Here is an 18,280-nt window from a genome sequence, read left to right on the forward strand (position 1 = left end):
AAAGACAGAGAGGTGAAGGGTAGTGTTGCACGGTCAAACTGGCACACACCCCAGTGGTTGCTCAGCATTTTTCAGGGATCACCATAGAAAAGCAAACAGTGGGAATGCAATGTCGTCAGTGTGAGGCAGCAATAAACGATCTCGTAAAGGACTGTCTGTGCATGGAGAAACTCAAAACCAACCTGCAAGCTTCTGCTGTCAAAACTAAATTAACTTTTACATCAAAAGCAGTGACCCTATCTAAATTTTTACCTTGTAAAGACTTTGGTCATGATCCAGGACAGCTCACACAGAGGCAGTGAAGTGGAAGCTATTCTGAATGGTATGAAATTGCATTTTCATCCCCTTTCTCTGAAACTACCATTGAGTTTCAATTACATGACAGAGAACTGCAACTCCCAGAATCATGTTGACTGAGGAAGTATGGAAATCTGGGTCAACAATAACATTCCTACGCTCTACATACCTCATGATAGAGTACTATGGTGTAGGCCAACATAATAATTAATTAATAATTTGTTTTATTTATATACCGCTATTCCAAAGATCATAGCGGTGAACAGCAAGTAAGCTAATTAGCAAGGAAGCTAATTTGCCCCCAACAGCCTGGGTACTCATTTTAGCGACCTCGGAAGGATGCAAGCCTGAGTCGAGCTTGGGCCCTTTTGCTGGTCTTGAACTCGCAACCTTGTGGTTTCGAGTGAATGGCTGCAGTACAGGCATTTAACCACTGCGCCACCATAGTTTTATTAAAATTAAATGCACTACTATACAGTGGCATTGCTGGGGGGATGTGGTGGTGCGGCCTACACCGAGTGACACCCCAGAAGAAGGGTGACACTTGATCTGGCCCTCCTCCCATGGGGGGGGGGGGAGGAGTGAGTGTGCCCCTCTTGGTTTTGCCACTGAAGCAATGGCTGCTTCAGGAGTGAGACACGCCAGTGGTTTTATTATGAGTAAGGAGCAGCCCTAGCACTAGCAATAGCAGCTTCATTTATATACTGCTTCATACCACACTAAGCAGTCTCTAAGCAGTTTACAACTGTAAGCTAATTGCTCCCAACAAGTTAGATACAGTCAGCCCTCCTTATAGGTGGGCTTACCCTCTGTGGCTTTGAGCTTACGCGGAAGACAAGCCCAGGCAGAAATAATGGGATGTGTACTCACACTGCATGCCCCGTGCACCACTGCAAGTACGTGCCCCATTATTTCCTATGGGGCTTGAGCATATGCTCTTTTCCCCATATGCGGGAGGGGGGGGTCCGTAATGGATCCCTCGCATATGGGAAGGGCAGACTGTATTTATTTTAGTAACCTTGGAAGGTTGCCAGGTTGAGTTGGCCCTGAGCCCCTGGCTGGGATTGAACTCACAAGCTTGTGTTTTGTGAATGAGTGGCTGCAGTACTGGCATATAACCACTGCACCATGGTGGTTTACCCATGGCTAAGGGGGGTGTCACCTTCCCTATTCACAAATAGACTACTAGGGTTAATCCCTACTCAGGAGTAGACTACCACTGCTGCCCCCTTCACTGTGGGGAAGGAAAAGGGTCCTTTTGGCCATGCCCCACAGCAGCCCCCACCCCAGACTAGGTGACACCAGAGGGTCAACGTCACTGCTACTGTAATAAACAAGTATCATTCATTGTATGATCTGAGTATGTCAGGGCTGGTCCAAGATACTTTGCTGCCCGATGCACATCATCAAATGGTAGTGCAGCCCCACCCAAGCCAAGGTACACAAGTACTCACCCACATTAATTTCCTACAAGAGAAAAAATAAAAGCAGGGAGCAAAACATCTGTGCCAGTAAAACTGCAAGAGTAACAAAGTAAATAACACTATGCAGCCCTCTTAGGATGCCCCAGATTTGCTGTCTGAGAGAGCTTCCCTGGTGTGTGCATGAGAGAGGCAGAGAGACATATACCCAAAGTTTAGAAATGGCTCTGTCGGTTTGGGGAGTTATGGGGGGAAAAAACAAACCTTAAATTCACCTGAGATATGGATCTCTATAGATTTTAAGTTTGTGCTGTGTTTTACACTGTTGTGGGGCAAATTCTGTGAGTGAAACATATGTCTACTGGTATTTCATACAATAAAGAGAATAGGAAGAAATTCCCACAGTTAAGCCCTAATCGAAACCCTCCTCTCTCTCCTCCTCCTAAGACAGACTAAGGGAATGCCCAATGCTTGTACTTAACCTGCCAATTAACTCATTAAGTTATTAATTTGTGAGCATCTTTTAGCAATTTCCTGCAAATTGCTCAATTCCCCATTAAACAGAAAAATATGCTTTTGTGAATTTGGTTGTAAGTATTCATTATACATCATTACGGTGGATGCTTTTCAATCTGTCAAATACAGGAAAACTGGAAGGTGTGCTGCTTCAGGAGAGAAAATATTAGAATTAGAGGAAATTAGTCACATGGCTTTGTTTTTAGGTAGTCTAGTCTCACAGCAGATTTGGGTTTCAGAAAGAATAAAAAAGAATTTGGCGTGGAGTGATTTGTTTGCTTAGCAGGAAACCAAGGCCCTCAAATAGCCAGGGACCTTTCAAGTATCAGGCTTTATATAACTTCCATTTAACAAGGGGGTACATTGAATGTATCATATGTAAAGCAGGGTTAGAGAAAAGAGGCATAAAAATTGGAAGAAGGAACATCAACAATTTAATATATGCAGATGACACCATACTAGTAGCAGAAAATAGCAAAGACTCGGAATAGGTATTTTTTTATTACTTTATTTCACAGTGTAAGACATACCAGATCCTTCAGTTGACATAAGTTCAGTCAAAACAACTTGCTTTAACAGAGAACTTTTAAAAGAACAATTTTTATTTAAGGTAGCAGCCATAACATCTGACTTGGAATAGGTATTGAAGAAAGTCAGTTAAGAAGGTGCAAAGCCAGTTTTACAGCTGAACATTAGGAAAACAAAAAATAATTACTATAGATGATTAGCATAATTTCAAAGTAGATGAAGAAGACATTGAAATAGTTCAAGATTTTCTATCTTTTCTCAATCATTATTCAGAATGGAGACTATAGTCAATAATCAGAAGAAGACTATAACTTGGAAGTGTGACTATGAAGGAACCTGACAAGATCCTAGTATGTAAAGATATAGAATGGACCTTTGGTATTCACTGAGGTTTGGTTCTAGGACACCATGTAGATACCAAAATCAATGGATGTTCAAGTACTATTATATACAGTAGCATAGTAAAATGGTGTCCCTTATGTAAAATGGCAAAACCAAAGTTTGCATTTTGGAATTTATTTTTTAATATTTTCAGAGTGTGGATAGTTGAATCCATGGATACAGAATCTATGAATACAGAGGGCCAATTACACAATTGAATACAGTGTCCCCTTGGTACTAGGAGTACATGGATACCAAATTCCATGGATGCTCAAATCCAATTATATACAATGGCATAGATAATGGTGTCCCCTATATTAAATGACAAATGCAAAGCTTTTCTGGATTTTTTTTAAAAAAATATTTTCAAGTTGTGGATGGTTATATACATGGATGCAGATTCTGTGGATATAGTGGGCCAGTTATACTAAAGTTAGAACTGCCCATGCCATCATATTTCCAGTTTCTATGTACAGATGTGAAAGTTAAACAATGAAGAAAGCTAATAGGAAGAAATGTGGTGCTGGATGAGAGTTCAATAGATACACTGTGGACTGCTAAAAAGACAAATATATGGGTCCTAGAGCAAATCAAGCCTGAACTCTTCCTAGTAGCCAAGGGAACTAAAATGAGACTGTCATACTTTAGACATATCTTGAGAAGACATGACTCAGTATAAAAGACAATAATGCTTGGTAAGATAGAAGCCAGTAGGAAAAGAGGAACACCATTTTACAGATGAATAGACTCAATGAAGGAAACCATGGCCCTGAGAGTGCAAGACCTGAGCAGGGCTTAATGACAGGATATTTGGAGGTCTTTCCGTCATAGTGTTGCTATAAATTGAAATCAACTTGATGACACATAACAAGAACAAATGCTTGGCATTATGGGCTCATGCAGACAGGCCAAAATAAAGCTGCTTTGCATCACTTTGGCGTATGCTGTTTAAATGATGCATTTGTCCTAAGTGGTCAGAAGCCACGCCACAGCCATGCTCCAGTCCTAAAGACGGCAGTGTAGCTTTGATGCAGCTTCTGGCCGCTTGAAATGTGTGTGTCATTTAAACAACATACCTCCAAAGTGACCCGAAGCAGCTTTATTTTGGCCTGTCTGTTTGGTCCCTAGGAATGAATCCTCAATTCTAATGCTCCAGCTCTGAGACTGCAGAGATGCAGGTTCAAATTCTCTAGGAACAGCTAAGCTTGCTGTAAAGATAAAATAGGTGGTAATGTTCTCTGACCTCTCTGAAGGAAGGCTGGGATAAAATTTAATTTAAAAAATCACCTTGAAGTAAATTAAGCCACATTCCTCATAAAGAACCCATCTAGAAAGTCCACCTCATCAGCCAGTTGGAAAATCTCTTTTCTTCTGAAAAAGGGGATTCACGCTGCAGAAAACAGAGCTTTTGTAAAGTGGTTTGTATTGGATCTGTCACAAAAACAATAACCACAAAATATACTCCAGTATAAACCCTTCCATGTCATCAAATTTCTTAATCCCACAACAAAACATTGAAGGGTGGAATCTTGCAAAATCAAGTGGACAAGATGGGTTTAGGCATTTGAATATTAAAAGAAGGAACAGTTGTATGCAGCCTGATACATCCCAGTCATTTGCATCTCTAGACTAAGGTGTAATTGAAAAAGTGAGACCAGGCAGCCAAATTTGGACTTTCCCTTTTTTAAATATTCCATTGCAAAGACTCTACAAATCCAGTAAACTGATCCCCAGCATATACTTGTATACTTGTCTGACTTACCTTATTTCACAGTGTGTCTTAGCCATGGAAAAGTTTGTGTTTTAATATGTTGACTTGGCATGTACATCCCCATTTGCAGTGGTGCCCCATGGGCAACACTGCTTCGATGGTCTTGAAATGAATGCAGATGCTGTGCATCAAACAAAAATTTTCAGCTGCTTCCACAGGGGAATTCACGTATCCATATGACACCAACAGGATATCTGTTTGTTTCCAGTGTTAATGCCTTTGCAAATGCATGCATGACCTGCAGCACTACATATGTGTAAATGTCATCCCATGTTCTGAATGGCTCCAGGTTTAGTGATATGTATTGAGCTTTGGTTCACAAGAGTAGTAGCTAAGTGGCAGGGCTCATCTATTGCACATAAAAGGTCCCAGGTTTGTCTCTAGGTGCCTGCTGAAGACCGGCTGTCATGGCTCTTTCAGCCACACTTGAACATCATGAAAATGTGCTACAGGAAAGTGGCTCTGATATTCTGCAGCTGTCCTTATTCAGCATGAACAGCTCTGACTAACCTTCTGTTGTACCACTTTTTCCCACTGCTTTTAAAATGTCCCAGTTTCTCTCTTCTCCTTCCACTTTCTCTTTTTATCTTAGATTTACTTCAATTGCTGCAAACTGAATTCAAAGTGCAAAAGAAATTTCTACTCAATCAACTCATCAGGGGGAGAGGAGAGGAGAAGGGAAGACGGGGCAGAATCTTGCCCTTCCCAAGAAAACATAGGCAAAAGCAAACTGCTGCAGTGTCTCGTAGCTTGTGTGTTCTTTTTCATTAATAATTCTTGACATCTGGACCACACTCTGATATTGCTTGGATACACATGTACCAGTTTTCATCTGTGAAATGGAGTATATGAGATCTGAAACATTATATTTTCATTGCTGGCCAATGTAACCAAGGTAAGGAAGTTGCTGCATCTTGATTCCACTTCATCAGCTGAGGTCAAGCTCCGAACAACCAGTTCAGGAGGTTATATCACATTTTTCTTCATTCAGTTCTGAAGCGCTTTATGAATATTAAATACTTCACTTCAGTGTTTCCACAATTCTCCTTTGAACATCTGACCCTGCTTTCAGGGAACTCTGTGACCCATGAGATATTTGCAATGAATTCCTTGCAAATCGTTTTGAAACACTATCTGTAAAAGAGCCCCGCAAGTGTAAAACACAGCTAGGTGAATAATTAGTAACATAATATTTATCTGGCAAGTGTCACCTTTTCAGTGCTTGAGAACTGATTGAGACCAGATCGTGGCCTTCTCCAATGTATTCATTATTTTAAGTTATTTGCAGAATCAGCAAATAATGTTGGGTTTGCGGATCACCCGTGAATTGGGAATGTTCATAATTCACACTGTGTTGCTTACCATGGGACTTAGACAAGTTCTGTTTTCTGATTCTAGCCTGGCTGACATACATAATTAGCCACGAATCCTATGCAAATGGCCATTTTGTGAGTAGTGCTTGCTTGCTCTGCTTTGAAGAAGCACGTCTATTTTATGGGGTTTAGTAAGAGGCATAAGAGACTTGTTCATATGGTAAAGGTTTGCTTCACTTCCAGTTTCACATGTTTTCCTGTGAAAGGTTTTGTTAACTGAAGGACTGTCAAGGCCAGGGCTTAGGGGCATCTCTGTAAATAAGGTGACCACAGCGGTTGATGGCCCTGAGAGAAGCTATCCATAAAAAGGGACACCACCACATTCTGGAACAGAAGAAGGTGCTGAGAATGAGGATACTTTTTCTCTAGACTTCCTTAGATGAAGAACCTCAACAGACCATGTTTAGTGTTCCTGAGAATGTCTCTTTGACAGAAATATTTGAGGGGTGTGGAGGAGACCCTGAGATATTCCTGTAACCCAATAACTGCAACCCCCCCAACTCCTGGTGTTTGACATTGTTGTTGTGTGCCTTCAAGCAGGGATATAGCCGGGGGGGTTCATGGGGTCTGGACCCCCCTTCTGTTAGATACAATGAATGGTGTGTGCCGCCGTGCCGCAACACCCAAGCCCCATTATAATGGTGGCACTCAGTCTGGACCTCCCCCCCCCTTCCCAAAATCCTGGCTACATCCCTGCTTCAAGTCATTTCCAACTTATGGTGACCCTAAGGTGAAGCTATCATTTTTTGGGCAAGTTTTTGTTTGTTTGTTTGTTTGTTTTTTATATACCGCTATTCCAAAGATCATAGCAGTGAACAGCAAGTAAGCTAATTAGCAAGTAAGCTAATTTGCCCCCAACAGTCTGGGTACTCATTTTAGCGACCTCGGAAGGATGCAAACCTGAGTCGAGCTTGGGCCCTTTTGCTGGTCTTGAACTCGTAACCTTGTGGTTTTGAGTTAATGGCTGCAGTACAGGCATTTAACCACTGCACCACCAGGGCTCCTGGTGTTTATTCAGAGGGGGTTTGTCATTGCGATCCTTTAAGGCTGAATGATTGCGACTTGGCCAAGGTCACCCAGTGGGTCTACAGGCTGAGCTGAGATTCAAACCCTGGTCTCCAGAGTAATAATCCAATGCTCAAACTACTACTGGTGTAGGAACAGCCTTCTTTCCGCATTTGGCTGACTTGTCTCTCTATTTCATCATAGACCTAGGACAATCTCCCCAGATGACTTCATGCTTTGGTGATCAAAATGGCACTCTGCCATGTGAATAATGTGAGTCATACTTTTTGTATCCCAGTGAGCAACTTGGGTCTGCGTGTTTTCATTTTCTCCCAAAATTTGAATTTTGTGGTGCAGTGTTTTAACCACAGAATAGGTTTGAAGATCTTAGCATTTTCAAGTAGGTTCTGATTCTGGTAGCATTTCTAGCCAAACAACTTCTGGAAGTCTTTCACAATATAGCAACCAAGAAGCTTAGGCTCAGTTTCAGTAAATTAAAGTTTTGGAAACTGTTGTTTCTGACATTTGGATCTGAAACAATTAGACTGAGAATGTTAGGCAACAATTTGCAATCTGAGCATGCATCACTTCTGTGTGTCAATACCAATTTTTAAAATAATGTGATGCCTTCTTTGAGGCCAACTGTTCCATGTTATTCTATACCATCTGAGGATTTCACCAGGATTTAACAGAAGCTTTCTTTCTAAAAAGGCAAACCTTTGGTCCCCTCTTCTGGGACCTCCTCTCTACTGGATTTATAGAAATGTACAACCTACAGTCCTGCAGACAGCATGATCACTAACTATACTAGCTGGAGTACTTTCAAAACAGTCGTTCAAGAAAGTAAGTTTTCCAATAACATTTTAAAAATATTATTATTGTTGTTGCTACTGAGTGGTGAGAATTTTGTTGGGTTCACACTGTGATGCAAGGTTACCCAATTCACATACTCCACTGCCAATGAAACTGAAACTCAATGCAATCTGTGATTCAAAGGGCCCAAACAGACAGGCCAAAATAAAGCTGCTTCAGGTCACTTTGGATGTATGCTGTTTAAATGACACATGTATCTTAAGAGGCCAGAAGCTGTGCCAAAGCTGTGCTTTGGTGTGGCTTCCAGCCTCTTAGAATACATGTATCATTTAAACAACATACCTTCAAAGTGACTCGAAGCAGCTTTATTTTGGCCTGTCTGTTCAGGCCCAATATTCCTTTTCCCTCTCCCAGTTTTTTCAAAAATGGTTGGACTCTTAGTGGATTACAGTTTTATATGTTGGACACAGAGCAGTGCCACTCACTTTTTTGTGGAGATTAGAATTAGTTACCTATTTCACAAACACCAAAACACATACCTTATCTCAGCAGCAGAGCCCCAAATGGAGCTATTCACTGGTTGGTGGAGAGCTTGGGTAGCATCAAACAAGTGGCCAGCTATTTTCCCCATAGCTGGAAAGAGAGCAATTACACCATCTGCAGGGGCCTCCAGATGATTTCCTGAGGTCCCTGCAGTTCCTGTTGCTGTGTGTTCATCTGTAAGAAGATAGCTGGATTGTCTCCAGCCCTCCACTGATCAGGACATTGTTAGGTTTGGGGTGGAGGTTGCCAGTAAGAGAAGGGGGGGGGGGGGGTAGAAAGAAAAGTAAAAGAAAAGAGCTTGCCAGTAAGAAAAGTGCACAGGAAATTGTCATACTTATGTCTTGTAGTTACCTTTCCCAATGGAGGATCTCAACCGATGTTTTGGGAGAAGGTATTTCAATAATGCACACAGAGAAAATTTATTTGGAAAATACACATGAATACTTTATGCAGAAAAAAGTAATTTCTGAGAAACAGGCATTAAATCAGTCCTTTAAAAACATGCACACAGAAATACATGTTAATTTATGGGGAGGGAATTTGTAAATGGATGTGAGTTTTGGGATGGAAATTAGAGACTTCTATGAATTTGACTTTGGCAGATCTACTCATCTCTAATCAATAGGACTAGTATTCAGTATTCTGTATGCCTGTATTACTTAGTCATGATTGTGACACTATTGTCGGCACTGTAGTTCCCCCAACCTATTTACTGGGGAGAAAGGGGTTCTTTCTGCCAGTGACCCCAGCAGGTGGAAGCAGGAGAGATAACTTTAAGTAGCTGATACAGAAGATGCTCTGAACCATAACATGTTCTTCTTGTTGTTCAATGGCAACAGACAGTTGTAGTTAAATATATTAAATATATTTATAGATGATACTTGTAGTTAAGGTGAAATATATCCCCATTGTGTTCTATAGGTTTTCTAGTACCCGCTTCAATTGATGATGAGGGTTGGGCATTTAAATGCTGTGCAATTGTGATGTGAAGGATTATATACAGTTTTAACACACTTTAATATTTTTAACTTTTAAAAATGTTCCATTGGTTTTTAAACTTTATATCTACATTTTAAGACCTTTGTGTTGTTTTTAAGTTGTACTTGTTAGTTTGTTAGTCACCTTCAGTTCCTATATCAGAAGAAAGGTGGGATATAACTAAATAATAATTAACAACAACAACACGTGATCTTGATAGATAACAAGAAAAGTTTTGAAGGAATTACTGCAGGTGATGACTAAGCATTGTCTTTTCTTCTCCAACATTATTTATTTCCACCTCATTGTCTTGCATTTTAGCCCAGCCTCAGACCGGGGGCTTTACCACATGAGCCCCATCGTGTCGGGAGGGGTAATGGAAACATACAATTAAAAGCCTTTTTCAGAATCAAGCATCTGCGACTACTGTCACTATTGCGCTCTCTTCATGAGTCCCCTTTAACCACACCTCCCTGATTCATGCCAGTTATTTATATATTTATTTATTTAAACTCATGCAACTCCAGATCTCTGCTACAGCAGTTAGTTGAAAAGGTTTTTGAAAGAAAGAAAGAAAGAAAGAAAGAAAGAAAGAAAGAAAGAAAAGGGGGTATAATAAGGCTACTTAGGAAAAGCAAGCTAGGAGGGGGGTAGGGGTAGAGGAAGGAACACTGACACTATATGACTGGCAATAACACAACTGCACCAGCAGTGACACTTCACACCTAGGCACTTGTGTTATTAGCAGCTTATCGATGGCTTTCCACCATCAGTGAAAAGGAAAGTGGCATCAGTATCACGCAATAAATATCAGCAAAGCTGATTTTTTTCCAGGCATAACTGTAGTTTAAAAACCATTGCAGTAATCTCCCAGACCTGCCTGAGTGAACTGAATGCATGTGTTCACTGGTCTGTGAGTAACTAATTTCTAATTATTTCAAATGGTGGCTGATGTCAGTGAGAGGCCATACAGACCAGCACTTTGTGCCAGCCTGAGGGTGTACTAGGGCTGAACTAGGGTGGATCATTTACATGCTCTGAGCCCTAGTTCTGCCACCCCACCACCATCATGGCGCGCACCCATCCATACAGCGCATGTCATGATTATGCATGGGTGACACAGCACCCAAATGGCTCTGGCCAGAAGGGGTGTCATCATGGTGCGCAAGCATACTTGTGATGCCCCTTTGAGGAAGCTGCTCAGAGCAGCTTCTTTTGAGCTGTGGGTCGGTGTTGTAGAGCGTGGCTGCTGCAGCACCGATCCGGGGCAAACAGGGACGACATTTAGCTGCCCATCTGTATAGCCCCTGAGACAGAAAATCTTCTCTGGGGTTTAGTCCAGACTTTAAAGGAATACTATACTTCAAACAAGTTCAGTACCATCAGTTCAAACCCAGAGTGATTCAGCACTGCAGTTGCCATTGATAACAGTGAAAAGATAACCACATTATAGTATGACTGTAACTTTTTGACATATATTTTTACACATTTTGTGGTGTAATTGTAAAAGATTAGCTAATGGGGTGTGACTGCACTACATGGCAGAGGAGGAATATTATATGGTTCAAGTGCTTGCTCACGTTCCTGCTTTGTTGTTGGTACTGAGGCAATGCTGAGGTAGACAGAAGAAAGACACGTTTTGCACAACACCGTAGTATTCAGATGTTAACAGTAACTATTTTGAGTTACCTTTGAGAAACTGAAAATATTACTTTGTACAAATTCCCGCTATGGCAGTAATTAAATACTCTTGGGGACTTGTACCTGACTAATGCTTTATATGTGTAACTTTCCACATTTGGGGGTAGGGGTGTGGTTGTGTGAGAGAGGATCTGACTATCAAATGCTTTTGAAAATAATTAACAAAGTATTTAATTATTTAATTAACAAGTGAATATCTTAAGGCCAAATTAGGCCTGGCATCCCATTAAGGAATTTAGTGTAAGAGCCAGCATGGTGCAGTGGTTGAACATTGACTCTGGGGACCTGGCCTCAAATCCCCACTTGGCCATTGAAACCCAGTGGGTGGCCTTTGGCAAGTCACAGTCTCTCAGCCTCAGAGAATGGCAATACAAATGCCCCTCTGAAGAAACTTGCCAAGAAAACCCCATGATAGGATCACCTTAGATAAGCCTGAAATGACTTAAAGGCACACAACAACAACAACAACAACAACAACAACGAAGTCCAACTTATTTTAGGCCCAACTAGGATGTCTCCTTCAGCACATCTAGCTACTGGAAAATATCTGGATGCATCTCTGTTGCTTCCCCTGGTTTCTAAAGACACTTAAATGGACATATTTGTGTGTGGAGGGGTGGTATATTGCTTAAAAGGTGGTGTGGGGTAGCACTGGAAAACATACCTGCAGAGCATAGCTGCATGTCAGATGTAAATCTCCTAATGCAGGTTCTGAGTGATCATCTTAGAGCCTTGTCGTATGAGAAAAGAAAGTCAAAATGAAGAGGGAGAGTAGCAGCTTTCTATGTGCCTCTCTTCATGATGTCGTAGCACTTCCATTCTCTTCCCAAGGTTAACAGTTGTAAAAGTGTGCCTTTTGTCATTCTGGAAAAATCTGTTTGGCAAAAGGCACACTGTTATGAATGCCTCTCTCTGGAAGGAGATCAGAAGTGTTAGGACAGCACATGGAAAGGCACAGAGAAAGCCACTGCTCTCCCACTCCATTTCCGCTTCTTTTCTCATGTAATAAAGCCCTTAGTTAATTAAGTAGTATGCACCTCCTCCATTCTTGAAGTAAGCACACAATGTTGTGATGCTCCTTATGAGGGAACTGAAGTGTTATTAACCACTTCCGAGCAACTTTCTATCTTCTAGCAGCTAGGATGGGAAGAATTAAAGTTCTCCTCTTGGAGCACAGTAGTCACAATTTAATAGCCACTGGGTGTGCTTGTTTATGAATAATAAAAACAGGAGGAGATGCAGGCTATACCATTTGTCTATAGTAGCTTAGTTTAACTCTCAGTCCTTCTCGGCGGACTTCATCACATGGGGAAAATTGGGCAAAATCAGGGGTTTAAACAGCAATTATCTCAGGTAAAACGTGAATTCGCAATTAGGATTTTCAGATGATGTCACTCTTAAAGAGGCAATAAAGAGGCAATAAACAGCAACAAATCATTCACGGGGAAATCCCCAAAGTGATTTGTTGCTATTTATTGCCTCTTTGTTGTCTCTTTATTGCCTCTTTAAGAGTGACATGTTTTGCCTGGGATAATCGCTGTTTAAATCTCCGATTTCCTCCCAATTTCCCCTGTGTGATAAAGTCCAGTGGTGGTACCTGAACAGTTCCGAGGTTAGCAAAAAATAAATCAAGAACCAGATAATTTGTAACTGTTCTGGGTCAGAATTAATAAGCTTGTCTGTGGTGAACACTCCCTACTTAGTCTAGTTGGTTTCTGTCCTCTCAGCTTAGATTGCTTCAGAGAAAAAAGGTGTCTGAGGCTGTGATTCTATTCATTCTCACAGTTGTGTGCTTAAATATGTTTTAATATTACAACTTTTGTGTTTTTAGTTAATCTTGTTGTGAGCCTCTGTGAGTAACTGGAGACAGGTAGGGTTAAATCAAATGAATAAATAACAAAACTGAACAAATTCCATTTAGCCCACTATGAGATCTGTACAGTTCAAATATTTCAGTAACACCGTGGCTAGGAATATATATATATATATATATATATATATATATATATATATATATATGAGGGTCTCTATTTTTGCACCTAATTTTTGTATTGCACTGAACCAAATAAACTATGGAATGAAAATGTCAGCCTTTGTGATCCCTGACAGTTTTTTTTCCTGCAGGCTACTGAAAGCATTATTTTAGAGGGCCTTGAATGAAGCTGAGCATCGTTCTCCTCTATCTTATTTATGTATTCTTCTCTTGGAAATGAGAAAGAAATGGTGTCACTCAAGAAAAACAGCATGAATATTTGTAAATATGACTTTGGAAGCAACATTTTTCAACAATACTTGGTGCCCAGTGTATGACCAGATCATTTTATCTAAAACTGACTTCCAGGCATTCACTCATCCATCTTGGCTGCTCTTCTTGGATTAAAGGTGAATTATGCAATTACCCCTCCCTACTCCATCCCTGGTTCTTTTCTCTTGCCTCTACTCCCCCTCCCCTGGCACTCACTCCAAACTTTTGATGCTTAGAGGCATCTCTCCATCCAGAATCTCATGATGTATTTAGCACATGGGCAAAGTATTGACTCTGGTATTGAGATTGCAATTCAGCTCACACACATGCAGAGAGGGGAAAAAAGATTAGTAGGCAATCTGAAAATGAGAGCATTTAAAAATATACAAAATAGCCTAACAAAAGAAGCCCCTGTCATAAGACTTCAAACACTGGCAGAATTGTCAAGCTCCATTGTGTAATAACCCCCCCCCCCCCCGGAAAGCAATATATATTTGTGAAGTTCAAATCTAACTTGGGGGATGTTGTTTGTTAAACTGGAAACAAAGTGACAGACCACTTATAATGGCAGGCCTGTTTCCGATCCTTTGAGTAAAATGTGGTCATTATTTGTTAAGTGTCAGTTTGGGTTAGTTTTATTTAGTTTCTGAGAGGAGGAGGGCAATACCTCACTTTAACACACATAGAAAGTTCAGAATCTTCTTGCTCAGGATTTACTTTTGATCTAAATTATATGCCTGCGGGATTGAACAATCATGCCCTCTCCCCACCAGGCTTGAAGAAATGCCATATTGCTATGTATACAAAAAGTGGTTCTCCTTTCATGTGTCGCATGCTGTTAATTATGGCCTAGATTCTACTAGCTTTATTCATACAATTAGTAGCTCTTGACATGAATGTCAGATCATGAAATTCATCATTGTGTTTCCAGGGAAAGACACTCTTAAAAATAAGATGAGAGTATGTATGATGGATTGTTTTTGGGGGGTCTTAGTTAAACAAACAAAAAATATGTCGCTGGATGTTATACCTGGTGGCAGATATACATTTTGCCAGTTAGGAATACTCCGACGACAGGCTTCTCTAGCTAAGAATGGGAAACAAGCTTATTTTACACATCCATTTGGAACAGGTATAGATACTGATGTTGAGAAGCACTGAGAATTTGATTTCCCAGGTATCCAGGCAACAATGGATGTTCCACTGAGCCTTCTTGAGAGCATCTGTTGGGTGCTGTCCTTTTGCATCTGGTAATATAATCTGAATTGCAAAAGGACTTAAGCTCTGAATGGTTGCACCTTAAATGATTTATCTGAACTGGATCCAAACTGATCCCAAATTACATCAGTGAGTACAATAGATTCCTAATCATGTAGGTGAGGGGATTCTTATTGTCACTATGCAGAAATTTCTTAAAGCAAGCAAACTTTTGTTCTCATCCAGGAAATATATTCAAGGGCAGCCATGCTGGCCAAGCGGCAAAAACGCAAAACCCACAAAAGAGTGATACCTTTATTGGCCAACCAAAATAAACAAAATACATCATGAAAGTTTTTGAAGCTCCACTGGCTTCTTCATTAGGCAAAAGTTGTTAAAAATCATACTGAAGATGAAAGCGGAGGGGTTGATGGTGTTGGAATCACAGGCCTACATTTTGTTACAAATGTTATTTCTGTCGATGCTCGGTTGATTTGAAGGGTTCTCAGTGCAGGAAGAAGCTACTCCCCTCTTGGCCATGTGGAGACCCAGATAAAAGACAGCAAAATTTAAACTCTTATTAGCAGCAGTAAAGTAACTCCTCTTTGGATCCAGGTTGTCTCTGAAGATTTTCAGACCAGCGATTACCATGGGGTAAGTGCTGGTAAAACTCTGCTAAAACATTTAGGGAGCGTGTGTGTGTGTGAAAGCCTAACATGCTTTCTAAATGACAGGGAATTGTCTGCTCATCTCCAGTGTCCCTGAATTGTTCGGGGAGCAGTCATTTCCCATGAATGGAAACTTTGCATTCATGGGAAATGACTGCTCCCCGAATGATTCAGGGACACAGGAGGTGAGTGGATGATTCCCTGCCATTTAGGAAGCACGTCAGGCTTTCACACACATGTGCTTCTTAAATGGTTTAGCAGGGTTTTACCAGCACTTACTCCATGGTAAGCGTTGGTCTGAAAATCTATTCTGTTTTTGTTTCTTAGGTATCACACTACTGTGGATTTTGTTCTATTGTAGCTCTAGAATCTTCTTCTCACCCTCAGCTGTTTATGTGATGATTTTTAGATGACATGAAGCTGCTGGTGAAATATTCCACAGGCCTGTTACAGACTGCCAAAATAAAGCTGCTTCGGGTCTCTTTGGAGGTATGCTATTTAAATGATGCATGGGTCCTAAGAGTCCGGAGGTTGCACCAAAGCCACACTCCATTCCTAAGCACTGGAGTGCAGCTTTGGTGCAGCTTCCGGATTCTTAGGGTGCATGCATCATTTAAACAGCATACCTCCAAAGAGACCCGAAGCAGCTTTATTTGGGCAGTCTGTAACAGGCCACAGAATGTTTTCATTTCCCACTGTGGTAACTGGTCAGGATTTTACCCATAATTTGTAACTGAAGTCAGCTCTTAAATGTCATTTCCTTATTAAGAAGTCAGAAAAGATTTTCTAAGTCAAATTACTTGAGGGGGGGGGGGAACCTTGCTTTCTGGAAGGTGATGCCACTTGAAAACCTAACAGTATAGGCAATAGAAAATGTGTATATTAATAAAAGAAATCAGCAAAACTGAAGAGCCCTTAGGAAATGAACACCATTAATTTACCAACACCATTCAGTACTTTCCTGGGTTTAAGTGTATGTAAAGAGAGAGGCCACAGATGAGTTTTTACAGCTGCCATCAAATGTAGTGGAAAGAAAATACCACCACAAGCAAACCTGATCTTAGCTAAATTAATCTTATCAGGGTCTCTCTCCTCTCCCCATATAGGTCTGTCTCTCCCTACAGACACACACACACACACACACACACACACACACACACACACACACACGCCACATAATAGATCAACAAAGTTTTTGAACTCCTGGTTCAAATGACTCATGAGGATACCTATTTTTTCAAATCCTTGGCTTTATGCTAAAATGTTTTAACCAGAAAGACACCTTCAAATGTACTGTTCAAATATGACTGTTACCTGTCCATTTTCCTGTGTTTTTGTGGGCATCTAATATTTGGGATTATTACAACCATAATAAAATCATATTCCCTAGAATTATAACTGTTGGGCAGTGTGAACTTTACAAAAATATGTAGTTATGTTTTCATGTAACAAAATCAGATTATTTAAAACCCAGCAGCTTGGTAGATAGATGTTCAGTGTATTTTAAATCATAGCTAAAGTAATATAAAGAAGATTTATCATATTTCTTTCATTAGGTTGTGAAAAGTGAAGAGATAATATCTAGTAGGATTCAAGAAGATTTCCTTTTCATTGCGGATGGGAGCCAAATGCATTCATATGTGTTCATGTTGAGCAACCACTCCAGAGCTAAGTAGTTCTTTTATGTCATCATCCTTGTACCCCAATGTGCCCTTCAGTATCTCCAATGTGTGCTGACCAAGAAGAGGTGGTGGCTTTGGCTCAGAGACGTCAAACTGGCTGTACCTCACAGCTGGCCCTGTCAGAAAAGAAAATAGAACAGTAAGAAATGCTGTGCTCAGCAGCTGCCTCTATCTGGTGTCCCTATGCATAAATGGACTGATGTGTATCATTCACATTGCCTGATCCCCAGCATAGTAATGTCACAGCAGCCCCTTACTGGATCTGGACATTAAAAACTGTCCAGTTATTATGCCCACAGACATAAGTCTATTTATGGAAAAATTAAGGCCCCCAATAGGATTCCAGCCTACATCTAGAGAATTCTTATAGTGCACTATCACTCCAAAATACACTAATTTCAACAATTCACACATCCAGCTGTGACTTAATAAATAATGAGGTACTGTATATCATGTTTATATCAGCCCTAGAAAGCAATGGAAAGTTTCCAGCAACACCACAAAACATGTTGTTTGCCTAATAGTTTTAACCAAGCTAACTTTAATGAAGGATGTCAGTATTTCCTTCTAACAGAATACACAAATAATCAACAAATAGGAAAGCACCTTCCTCTTGGTTGACATTGGCTTTTTGTTTAGATCATCACTGGACAGCGTTAGCTCCAAACCAGACCCATGAAACTATGGAAACACTTCCATAGTTCATGAGTTACACATCCGAGTTTGCTGTGCTTTCATTCCAACCAGATCTTTTCATCTATATTCCAAAAAAGATATTGAATCACAAGAGTGCTTATGTGTGTTTAGAGTGCAAAATGAATAGTCCTAAGTGACCATATATTGAAATGATCTAATCTCTCTTCAATATTTGTTCACAGACCTTTTCAAGCTGATGTACATTATACAAATTCCATAAGGTTTTATCATCTGACATACAATCTCCAAATTGGTCTAGGGACTTGCAGAACTGGGACCAGTAACAAAGCCATTCAGCCTTGGCTATCTGACTGTGGAAATAATTCTGTGGGTTTTTCTGTTTACAATTTTACTTCCATTATTTCCAGCAGGAGTTCCAGGAGGACATTTTGTACACTGATTATAAATCTGATATGCTAAAAGAACAAAAAAGGAGAAATGTATCTATCTACAGACTCGCAGTTT

General features: G+C 40.5%; 1 protein-coding gene across 2 annotated transcripts in view; it reads right to left on the bottom strand.

Annotated features, from left to right (window-relative positions):
• Nucleotides 1-16,069: 16,069 nt before the first annotated feature.
• SUGCT (succinyl-CoA:glutarate-CoA transferase) overlaps nt 16,070-18,280 on the bottom strand; it is a 374,021-nt gene continuing 371,810 nt past the window's right edge. For both annotated transcript variants that reach the window (XM_089532567.1, XM_089532566.1), the window contains exon 14: nt 16,070-17,235. In XM_089532567.1, coding sequence (XP_089388693.1) covers nt 17,072-17,235 — 164 coding nt within the window. In that variant the 3' untranslated portion in view covers nt 16,070-17,071. The remainder of the gene's footprint in view (nt 17,236-18,280) is intronic.

The sequence above is a fragment of the Sceloporus occidentalis genome, unplaced genomic scaffold (assembly GCF_023333645.1).
Source record: "Sceloporus occidentalis isolate IW3139 unplaced genomic scaffold, rSceOcc1.0.p SCAF_7, whole genome shotgun sequence".
Lineage (NCBI taxonomy): Eukaryota > Metazoa > Chordata > Lepidosauria > Squamata > Phrynosomatidae > Sceloporus > Sceloporus occidentalis.